We start from the raw sequence: 12,323 nt of genomic DNA on the forward strand, positions 1-12,323 counted from the left end.
GTGTTTCCCATACACACACAGTCAACACAAACAGCCGTCCACACTTGTGTCAACAAGGATATGTGTACCTCTATGAGCACAGCTCTTGAATTTATGTATGTTTTCTAAATGTCACAGCTTTGTACAGGTGTCCAAGAAGCAGGCATTCATGTACAGCTGCAGCAGAGGCTTGCCATTAAAGGACAAGTCCACCTTCATATACATGTGGATTGGGTGAATGCAGCAATATTAGTAGAACACATCAGTGAAAGTTTGAGGAAAATCCGACTATCCGTTCAAAAGTTATGAATTTTTAAAGTATCTGCGTAGTCACTGCTGGATGAGAAGACTACTATAGTGTATGATGTCATATGCGTACAACCATATCAAGAAAATAAAAAGAGAATTTCACAAAACTTTACTTTTTGAATTAAGTGCACATTTCTTCGACTTGTTACTGACATATGTTACGGGTAACATTATTCCCCCTGCCTTCTGAAAGAGAGAAGTCAAGTGTTCTTTTGCTATGCGAGAAAAGTGAGAATATGTTGAATTTTCTTTATTCTTTCTTTATATCGTTGTATTCATGTGACATCACAAGCTATAGTAGTCTTCTCATCCAGCCTTGAGTGAGCAGAAACTTCAAAAATTCATAACTTTTGAACGGATTGTCCGATTTTGCTCAAACTCTCACTGATGTGCTCTACTAATATTGCTGCATTCACTCAACCCACATGTCTATGAAGGTGAACTTTTCCTTTAATTCTTGGAAAATATGATGGATCTATCCAGTGATGCCCTGAAGAGGAGTCATTTTCCCCCTTTTTTTCGTGCCTGTGTCTGTACGATTATTTTCAATTTAGTGTACTGTTCATTCTTGGTCTTCATCAAAGAGATATACCTCCGATAGATGAGTCGTAGCATGAAAAAGCTACATGTAGGGTGAAAAATTCAGACCTCATGCGGATTATGTATCTGCAATTTATATCAACTATATACAGAAATTGTGAAGTAAATGCATTGAGATTATGGCATCGTTCAGGTATAACCCACAAACTGTTGCATCCTTGTCCCTATCCCGTCTACATGGCAACTGACTTTAATAAGAGATGGCCAAAACAGCGCCCTCATCTGGCAGTAAATCCACATCGCATTTGTTTTACTAGTTGGAAGGTACAGGCAATTCTCCATTTAATGAAGTCCTCACGACAGGCACTTTTCTTTCGTTACACCAATATTTTGTTATAACTGATCAAATGAAATATAGGCAATTCCCATATTAACATGTCCACAGGACTAGCAGTTTGATTTCATTATTATATTGAAATCTCATTATATCCAAATGGTAAACTGTATAAAGATATATAGATGATAACTTTTGGACCTGAATTTTTACTTATGATTGTAACAAGAATCTTGTTCAAACCATGTTCATTATTTAATGGGAGTTCACAGTATATACGTAATGATCTTGGGTCCTGAATTTTTACTTCATTATAAGGAGATTATACAGTGCACTTCTGTTATAACGAGCATGGTTATAACAAAATTCCAGTTACAACAAAACAAAAATTCAGGCCGCAACATTATCAGCTCTATGTTTTTTTTAATTGTTTATTTGTTGGCAGGTAACAAATTTTTTTGATATAACGAAAGGAACTGCCGGTCCTGAGGACTTCTTTATAATGGGAGTCCACTGTAACGGTAAGCGTATTCGTTGTAATGGGAACACACTGCATAAATAGCGTTACCTGTAATCGGCGATGACAATGAACATGCTGGCATTGGCTGCTACGATCTTCTCCTGAGTGAGGCATCCACTGTGGGAGAGAAGTAGTGAGAAGAGAAAAGTGAATTACAAACACACCACTGCATCCCCACTGTTGGGTCATTACACCCTGGACTATCACCATGGTTACAGACTATGGAGTGCCACTTGTAGACTGATGGCAGACTGAGGAAGAGAAATACACCATGTTCTATTTCCAACACTTGCTAACCCGTTAAGGATGAGTCCCAAGTATACTTGGGCAAGCATCTGTATGGGAAATGGGTGTTGTAGCAAAATCAGCCCGTCCTCAATGGGTTAAACAGGTCACACAAAGATGGGGGAGATTCTGAGTTCTTGGTAAATATCAATGATTGATGTTGTACACCTCACATGCCCCCTATAAAAACAAACAAACAAACTGTTGTAATAGTGGACCAGATTCAATGATGAACAGAGGACATAGTTGTTTAACGATAAAATGAACAACTTTAATCCACTATCACAAACTAGCGTCATGTAATGACTGCTGCTCTGACCGTATCACTCAAATATAGAATACATAGAATATGCGTACACTTGTGATAAATGTAGTGCGCTCATATAACACAACATCCCCCTCCTTCTGAAAAGATACAATGACGAATATTTTTAAACTGCACTTGTACATATGGAAACATTCACATTGATCTTCCAAGTATTATAAATGTGAATCTCTGACACGAAATGCTGAAAAATGGAGGAAGCTTGTTTGAGATTTGCATAGATACGTTGAATTACAATCAGGCAGACAAATAAAATCTATTCTTCTTGAAACAGCCGGTCTCACAAATGCAATATACTCAGTATCAGAAACTCTTTTTTATCAGTATAAGTTTTACATTTTTCATACTGAACAAATCTCGACATATCTGGTATCGAAAGATAGAACGAATAAAACGATAACATTATTCAAACTTATTGTCACAAAATGCGTGCAGTTTAACGTACACCAGCATATTTACAAATAATTTCACGTATATCTTCGTGATATCTTTAATTGTATGAGACAGAAATAATTATATTCATATGGAATGTATATATAGTATATGTAATAGAAACAGAATGATTTGGCATTTGAGTTTGTACTCAGATTATCATCAACAAGGAAATGATTTATATATGCTTGTATGTTTGTTGGTTTTTAACATTCAGTTGAGATTAAACTTTTGTATGTGAAATTAAAGAACAGCTACATCATAGTTTCAATGCATAAATGTGATTAACAGTTATACACAGATATATATATATATATATATATATATAGCATGCAACAAACATTTTGATAAATGTAGCATATGTCGTAGTTGTTATGGTTCCTGACTTAAATTTCAAATATTGTCTTGTGAAATAAAATGATGTGTATCACTTGGTTACACAAATGTGCTGTAAATAAATCTACACTAAACATAATGAATGAATATATTATTTACACTGACAATGCTGCTAGTTTATCTTCCAGCATTGCATTACTCTTGGTACCGCGATGGGGGTCTGACTTCACGTCCATATCGCGTTATGTACCGGGTAGAGACTGATTTCCTATCAGATTGTCTTTGTCTTCTGTCTGGATGTTGTCTCCTTTCCTCACTCCTGTCGTCGTCTTCGAAGTGAACCCGTTTTGGAACTATTGGCTTCGTTCCAGTTGGCATCTCTCTCAGGTGAGATCTATTTCTCCTCAAGATGCTACCGTTAGGAGTTGCTACTTCGTAGGATCTTGGTTCCTGACGTACTTTGCTCACTTTGGCAGGAAGCCAAGTGTTGTCTTTGGGATTCAGAACTCTCACTTTCTGTCCAACGTGCAGAGGCGGTAAATCTCTCCCTCCATGCAAGTCGTGATTGTGTTTCATGTTCTCCTGTCTCTGAAACAACAAATCAGGCGTAGACGATTGTCGGGTCAGGTGGTGACTTGGAAGTGTTGTCCTGATTGTTCTTCCAAAGAGTAATTCAGCAGGTGATGGTAGGTTGGAGTCGATTGGTGTGGCACGAAAATGTAGTAGTGCTGTCTGGATGTCTTGTCCAGTTCTGGTACACTTGGTCATGATTCCTTTCACAGTTTGTACCATGCGTTCAGCGAGTCCGTTGGATCTTGGATATCGCGGAGACGATGTAATGTGATCAATTGACCATTTCTCACACATCTCTTGGAATGGTCTTCCAACGAATTGTGGACCATTGTCTGATATCAGAGTTGCTGGTGGTCCGAAAAGACTGAAGATACCACTCAGTATGTTTGCGACTGCCGCACTGGATGTATCCTTCAACTTGCGAACGATTGGATACTTTGAATGGTAGTCGGTCACTAACAGGTATTCTTCCTTGTTGAAAGTAAACAAGTCAGTTCCAAGCTTCGTCCACGGCGAAGTTGGTATGTCGTGAGGTTGCAAGGGTTCTCTTTGTTGCTTGACCTGATTTTCTTGGCAGGCGTAGCAATTCTTTGAGATTCGCTCAATGTCTTTATTGATGTTCGGCCAATACACGGTTTCCCTTGCTAGTCTGCGGGTACGTTCAATACCTTGATGACCCTGATGAAGTTGATTCAGGATGTCTTGTCTGAGGTCTGTGGGAATGATGACTTGATTGCCTTTGAAAAGTACACCATCTGATACTCCGATTTCATCGCGGTATGGCCAAAATGTTCTGACCTCTCTAGGTACTTCCTTGATTGTGTCTGGCCAACCATTCGTGACGATTTGCCACAGAGCTCGCAAGGTAGGATCTCTCGACGTCTCTTGTTGCAGCTCATTTCTCTTCTTTTGTCCAAAGAAGATAAGGTCAATCTGTGATATGTCGATTTCCTCACAGATCTCTTCCACATTGACATCAAGGGGAACGTCTTGATTCTTGCTTGGATTAGGCATTCTGCTCAAAGCATCTGATATGATCATCGATTTGCCTGGCTTGTACTTGACATCATAGTCATAGCCTTGAATTTTGATGAGAAGTCTCTGCAAACGTGGTGGCGCACATCTCAGTGGCTTTCTGGTGATCATCTCTAAGGGTTTGTGATCAGTTTGGACAGTGAACTGGTTTCCGAACAGGTATGTGTGGAAACGTTGTATTCCAAACACGAGGGCTAGCGTTTCTCTCTCTATGTTGGAGTAGTTAGCTTGTGACGATGAGAGAGACTTTGACGCAAATGCGACAGGTTTGCCTTCTTGCATCAAACAAGCTCCTAAGCCTTTTGATGATGCGTCGACTTCTAGGATCGTTGTCTTCCTTGGATCATAGTACTGCAAACAAGATTCTGCAGAGATTGCTTTCTTGAGTTCGTTGAAGGCATGTTGATGATCGTCTTGCCATGTGAATGGCACATCTCTCTTCAGTAGTTCACGTAAGGGTGATGCCTTTTCAGAGAAGTTGGCGATGTGTGGAGCGAGATAGTTAAGAAGACCAAGGCACTTCTGTAGATCTTCTTTGTCTTGAGGTGTTGGCATGGCATGAATGTCTTCAATCTTCTGTGGATCAGGGCGGATGCCATCTCTGGTATATACAGAGCCGAAGCAGTTGATGCTGTAAGTTTTGATGATACACTTCTTACTGTTGAAGACAAGTCCTTCTCTTTGGGCAACTTCCATCAGTCTGTGGAGGTTTTTGTCATGCTCTGCCTCGGTACGTCCAACAACTGCAATATCATCAGCGATACAGATGCATCCATCTACTTGACCAACGATACGGTCCATGTGTTGCTGGAACAAGTCTTGGCTGACAGAAAGTACGAAAGGTAGGCGTGTGTAGCAGTATCTGCCAAATGGAGTACGAAAAGTTGTCAGCTCCTGGGATTCTTTGGATAGGTGAACAGACCAATATCCGGATTTCGCGTCAAGCTTAGAGAAATACTTTGCTCCGGAGAAAGCTGGGTTGACCTCTTCAAGAGTCGGAATCTTGTGAGGACATCGTTTGAGATTCTGGTTTAATCTCCTGGGATCTAGGCATACTCTCAAGGATCCATCTTTCTTTAGAACTGTAGTAATCGAACTACACCAGTCGGTGTGATAGTCGATTTGTCTGATGATGCCTTGCTTCTCCATTGAGTCAAGCTCAGCCTTGAGTTTGTCTTTGATGTGGACGCTGCACTTTCTTGGAGCATCAATGGTGGGGACAGCTCCTTCTTTGACATGTAGTGTTGCTTCTCCACGAAAGTTACCAATACGATCAAACTGTTGCGGATAGAGCACTTGCAGGTCCTTGACAGATTTCAACGGAGACGGTCTGTCAGTTGGACTACGACTCTGAGGGTGCATCTCATGGATTGTTACCACGTGTAACTCACTGCACATAGGTAGTCCAATTATCACTGGTCCTGAGACATCGACCACGTAGAAAAGTTGATCTCTCCACTCGGAGTCTTTGTACTTGCACGTGATCTGAAGGGTGCCCAAACAATGTATCGGGGAACCGTTGTATGCGGTAAGACGTGCTGAAGTCGGGTGTACAACTGCTTGCCACCTGCTTCCATACATGGCCTTGACTGTCCGTAGAGGGAGTGTATTTCCACTCGCTCCGGTGTCGACCTTTGCATGTAAGATGTGTTGTCCACGTTTGCTGGGACAGATAATTCCAATCTTCACGAATGCTTCTTTCTGATGCACAGAATCGATAGATGCGTCTAGGTCGTTTCCCAGTACGATAGTGTTAAATTCCTCAAAATCTTCCTGGGTTTCTCCTTTTGGCTCTTTGGAGAATTCGGCTACATTTTGTTTGGTTGGCTGCCTGGTGGGTGTCTTCTGTCTTCGTGGTGAAAAACTGCGGTTACCACCTTGGCGTCCTCTGCTTGGACTTCGTCCTCGAAGCACTTTTCTGTGTTTTGTCTTTCTGCAGCATTTAGCCCAGTGTCCTTTGGAACCACATGCTTTGCAAATGTCTCTGTAGGCTGGACACTTGCGTGGTGGATGATTCAAATCACAGTTACCACACTTCTTACGTCTGTCTTGGTTATGTGATAGAGCATCTACGTTGCTTGCAGAGGAGTCGATCGAACGAAGACACTGTTTGCCTACGGCTATGGCTTCGTATTTCCTGCCTTCATCAAGGAGGTTTGCTATCTTGTAGCCTTTGGGTTGGTCTAGAAGATCTTTCTGGAACGCCTCAATAGGTGTAGACGCAATGACTAGCTCTGTCACGCGTTCTGAGAGCTCATCTTCGGTAAAGTCACATTTGGCTTTACTCCGGCATCTATTTACAAATTCGTCGATAGTTTCATTTGCGTGTTGACGATATCGCATCAGCTCCAGTCTGTGGATGCGAAAATTCAGCTTGACTTTCAGCTGACCTTCAAGAGTAGACCACAACATTGCAGGTTTTTCTTGATCCTCATTGGATAGACCGGATGCGTTAATTCTACGCAAACCTTCATTTCCTACTGCAATTTTGATTGCTTGCTTCTTTGGGTCTTGGACATCGTTGTCTTGGAAGCATAACTCCATGCGTTGTTTGAATAACTTGAATTCTTCCGGCACATCAGCACTATTCCAATTCATTTCTGGATACTTTGCCATCGTGCGTTTTGATTTAGATTGAGTTGGAGATACAAATGATACAATGCTTGATATCAACGTCACACTGTGCAAACTTACGGCTGAATGGTTATAGATATAGTTTACAAAGTAAACAAATCAATAACAGTTTGCAAACACAGAAATATGTGACACAAAATCATTACTGATATACGTGTATCAATTATATACACTCTCCAAAATACATCGAAACATGTCTAGATGTCAAAATTACCACAGTAATACACAGATGGAATACAATTGTATGTCTAAACATTCATGTGCACAAATAACGAATGTATGTAATTGCCCACACGCAAGTGTTCAAATGTCTGAGATAGTTTAATGAATTGTACTCACTCTCATTTCTTTTATCTGGTTGCATGGATTCAATGTCAGTCTGGATCGTGCCGTGTCTTGATTGTCCGTCCTCGCTACGTTGTAGCTTGCAGGGTAGATGAACTGCGATACTGCGTATGCTCTGTCAGAAATATCCTCCGCTGAGTGATGGTCCCAGTAGAAGCAATGATGTCGCAATACACGTTGCTATGCCGATAAGATAAACACAATTCTGGCCAGTCCAGGATAATACGCGTCTATCTGCGTCTTCTATTGTTATGTCAACAATGGATGTCAATGGATACGGTGCGCTCAGGTAATGCGAACTTGGTCTATTGTTACGTCAACAATGGAAGTCCTTGAATGAAACGCTCGGGTATTGCGCGTACTTGGATACGGTGCGCGTCGATAATGCTTGTTTACAGAACTGCAACTGTCCAATGTGGCGAATGTCAGTAATTCGTGTGACGAAAATGTTCTGACAACATTTCGTACGAGCTACACAGCTATATCTAACGATGTAGAAACGAATATAGAATGCTCTGCAAAGCGTTCATCAATCCGATGATATGTATTCGTATCGTTATTCGTTGATGAGCAGCATGGATGATAAAATAATCGGTTTATTCACGCACAGTGTTACTCACAAGACGAGTCGTTCAGCTAGTCCATGCACGTATCTGCAGTAGACGTAGACGTGTTGTGCGCAGTGTCCTCTTGGGCGGTTTCAGCACAAATCACTCATGATGAATTTCCCTAAGAAAACTTAAGTTCCGTGCTGATTTGGCATAAATCCGTGTCGGCACCGCTGCCACCATGTTGTAATAGTGGACCAGATTCAATGATGAACAGAGGACATAGTTGTTTAACGATAAAATGAACAACTTTAATCCACTATCACAAACTAGCGTCATGTAATGACTGCTGCTCTGACCGTATCACTCAAATATAGAATACATAGAATATGCGTACACTTGTGATAAATGTAGTGCGCTCATATAACACAACACAAACAAACAAATATAAGAATTTAAATCATGAAAATGACAGCAGCACTCTATGATTATAATCAATGGTTAACGTTGACTCAATTACCATGGCAACATCAAAATCCTGTACGCTCATTACTTTGTTAACTTCCACAGTAAGGTGCAACTGATTCTACTCGTAGCGGTAATGAAGCATGTACACACTGAAATGTGAACTCTGACCTCTGACGGCTTCACCACTTCAATCAATTGACACCATTTTTACAGGTTAGGCCATTGATTTTTGTCTGAAATTTCCTTAAAATCAACATCAATGATTTCACTGTACACATTTTGTGAACAGCTGATAACATCAACACTACACATCATTTCAAGGCAACACTATTCCATTTCATACAAGTATAATCTTCATACTTTAAGTTGATTTCACAGAATACTGTCAGTTTGGAGGCAGATACCTTCTTCCTAATCCTTGAGATTAGCTAAAAAGAATTCTACTCACTTGCTTTTCATATCTTCTTCTTTGTCTTTGTCTTTTTTTTTTTCATTTCTCTTCTTCTTCCTCTTTCAGCACTGCACATAACCTCATGGGAGTTTCTAAATAAGTTTATAAAATGCTAATTTCATTTCTTACTGCATTGTAGGTGACACAAGCTTGAACATTTTAACAACACATCAATGTCAAAAAATACTTCACATTACTTTTCTTCTCAAACAAATTCTGCAATTATACATCCACATCATTAAATCATCTACTGGTAATATCTCTACAAAAAGACTAGGGATGCAGAAATTTTCATAATGATTCTTTTACTTCATCATACTGATCTGCACTGTATACTACAATCATCCCAACTTAACCTGAAAATACTCCATGAGTGGTAACGTATTCTGAAAACATTTTCCATCTCCGAGAAATCTGCACTCACCCGCCCCCTTTGATCAGAGTCAAACAGCTGTCCACCTCATCGGCTCCATCGATAGCCACATCCAGCTGCAAGAGGTCAAAGGTCAAAGGTCAGATACTTAGAATCTGGTAACATACTTTTTTTTTCTAAGAGTTCATTCACTGTGGTCAAATGTTAAAAATGCTAACAGAATGTCGGAGTCTAGCCAGAACATGAAGGGGGCCTAAACCTAATTTTTTTCATAGTTGGCACTTCACAAGTTTCATAGCGCGAAAAATGCTGTCAGATACAATTCACGAAAGTTTCATACTGTGAATGTTTCTGGTTTTACATTATTGCATCCATATAAGATAGCATCTTTTATATATATATGCAACAGTTTTCCAACTACATGCAGTACCACTCACTTCGGGAGTTCGTTCGAGGTCGCTGAGGGTCAGACCATTTTCGACGATGAGTTGTTTGGCTTGGAATGATGTTGGTATGCAGGTTACATTCAGCTTCTCTGTCTTGACTCTTTCAGCTTTGGATGGAGTCATCGAAGCAAAGGAAAAACATAAACATGTTTGCATCAAGTTTGAAGATACCACATTTCATATATCAGAACACGTCTTTAGCTCCAGTCTTCCTTGGCTTGCTTTACATTCCTTGACTACTTGGTAATTCTATTGAAAAAGAAAAATCAAACACTTTTTAAACTTAATTTCTTTTTTCGTAAAATATTAAAAAATACAATGTGTGAGAGACAAACATAGCTTATGATGGAGTACTCATAAACAGTTTTATTTTTCTGGGAAAACAATCCTCTAAAACAAATTTCATTCTATGCCACACAGCAAAGCGATCTTTGTACTTACAAGATTGTGCTGAAGATCTTAATATTTCTGAAATAAAACCCAAATTTTACTCAAAAGCTGAAATGATGCAGGCTTTCACTGTGTCACATGAAATAACATATGGGTAGTGGATCAAGTACATTTAACACATAGGCTATGCTTGGATACTTAAAGTATTTACTCAAGAAAGTGTAATTCCTTTTTACATTCCTTGTGTAAGTAATGTGTGTTACATGTACACTGAAATGTCATGGAAAGCTGGAGTTGGTCTGTGTACCTACAACACATTTAGTTATTTGCTTGTCTAATGTTTAGCAAGTAATAAAGGGTAAATGGGATACCGGTACTGTAAAAGAGTATTTTCACACGACCAATTTTCCACGCTTGGCCGGGTAAGATGAGTTTCGCGTGTTTTTAATTTCTGCAGAATCAAGACGTCAACTACTGGAACACATGGCAAGCAACAAATATTTGCGTGCTTTCATTTTCGCATGGGTTTGTGGTTGTGCAAAATGCGTAAAAAATTTCAAGACCGCGAAAATTTCCACTTTTAGAGTAATATCTTGTCTCCTTGGATACAAACAATCATACAACTAAGAATTCCCTTTACCAAGAGAATGAAATGTTAGATGACCATCTAACATTCAAACTGCAACAGACATTACTTTCTATACTTCTCTGGATCCTTCCTCAGGTTAATGCCATGCCTCTTTCCTCTCATTAAAAAAGAAATTAGTAGTCCTTAAGACATGTCATATTTTCAAAGGTTTGAAAAATTCATATGGGGTTCTTGAGCACCTGATAAATAATGAAACTCTCCAATAATCTTGTGTTTTTTTTCCCCTCTGTAATATAAGCATGGACATTTACTGTTCAAAACAGATTTTAAAAGTCCACATTGAATGATTTGAATCATCCCTCACAGCCAAAGGAATAAGTTGCAAATATCCAAAATTCACTCAAATGAAAAGGACCCTGTTCCCATACTCGCATACCTAATCTTTGGACAGCAAACACAATTGTGGAGCCACTTCCGACACCAAGTCTGCAATTATCCTGCAGAAATGAGACACAACATGTCAATCACAATATGATACCGGTATCAGTTTCCTTAAACTTGTGCTGCAATTCTGCTGATTCATCACGACTCATGACAATATTTAATTCCACATCAAACACACAAAACAAACAAAGACATCTAGACAAACAATTGCTAGTTACTTCTGACATCTAGGTCGTAGGTGTTCAAAACAGTACAAGGTATTCATCTTGGGTTAATTGCTTGTGGGAGTCTATCGAAATCTCACTGATAAAAAGACAAAAAGCCTTCATTTCTTTGTTCTTAAACAGGAAAAATACATTTTGATTTTTCTTTTTTTTTTAATGTCTGAGATTTGACAATATACTGTACATGTAATGCAAAATTAAATTCTGTACCCTAGACAACCTCCCAGAGTGCAAGAACTGATAAATGCATAAGATCAGAGAAAGTGAATATTTAGAAAAAACAAACAACACGAGACATGAAAACTCGTCACATTGAGGACGAGTTAGGTGATACGCTTGTGGTCATCAGATGACGGTCATCTGCGATCGACAAAGAAAAGAATGTGATATAGGCACCTTGAAAATATATTGAGGGTGCATGCCAAACCGTTTCTGTAACCACTCGGCCACGGGTCATCCACGGAAATGGTAAGACAAAAAAAAAATACACACAACAATGTATAGATATAACAGGGGGAAAGTCAATGCCCACTCAACTATTAAACGTGGCCGTGTGAACATCTATTGCATTGCTAGACGGAAAAGCGGCCTTGTAACGACTGAGGTCGCTATGCCATTTCTGGCAACTTGGGAAAAATACGTCCCGCAGACATAAAACCTATAATCGGCTGGTTTTTGATACCTTGCCTTTAATCACGCACGTGTGCAACCTTACGTCTCCGAGACGTCGCCTTTAACCTCCC

At 39.7% G+C, this 12,323-nt stretch overlaps 1 protein-coding gene across 1 annotated transcript in view; it reads right to left on the reverse strand.

Annotated features, from left to right (window-relative positions):
* Positions 1–12,323, reverse strand: part of LOC139739894 (ribose-5-phosphate isomerase-like) — a 39,262-nt gene that overhangs the window by 23,213 nt on the left and 3,726 nt on the right. The window contains exons 2-5 of the mRNA XM_071650494.1: positions 11,349–11,409; positions 9,925–10,040; positions 9,539–9,603; positions 1,731–1,799 (exon numbers count right to left, since the gene is read on the reverse strand). Coding sequence (XP_071506595.1) covers positions 1,731–1,799; positions 9,539–9,603; positions 9,925–10,040; positions 11,349–11,409 — 311 coding nt within the window. The remainder of the gene's footprint in view (positions 1–1,730; positions 1,800–9,538; positions 9,604–9,924; positions 10,041–11,348; positions 11,410–12,323) is intronic.

The sequence above is a fragment of the Diadema antillarum genome, unplaced genomic scaffold (assembly GCF_040938485.1).
Source record: "Diadema antillarum isolate AM-2024a unplaced genomic scaffold, OU_Dant_1.0 seq00000821_RagTag, whole genome shotgun sequence".
Taxonomy (NCBI): Eukaryota; Metazoa; Echinodermata; class Echinoidea; order Diadematoida; family Diadematidae; genus Diadema; species Diadema antillarum.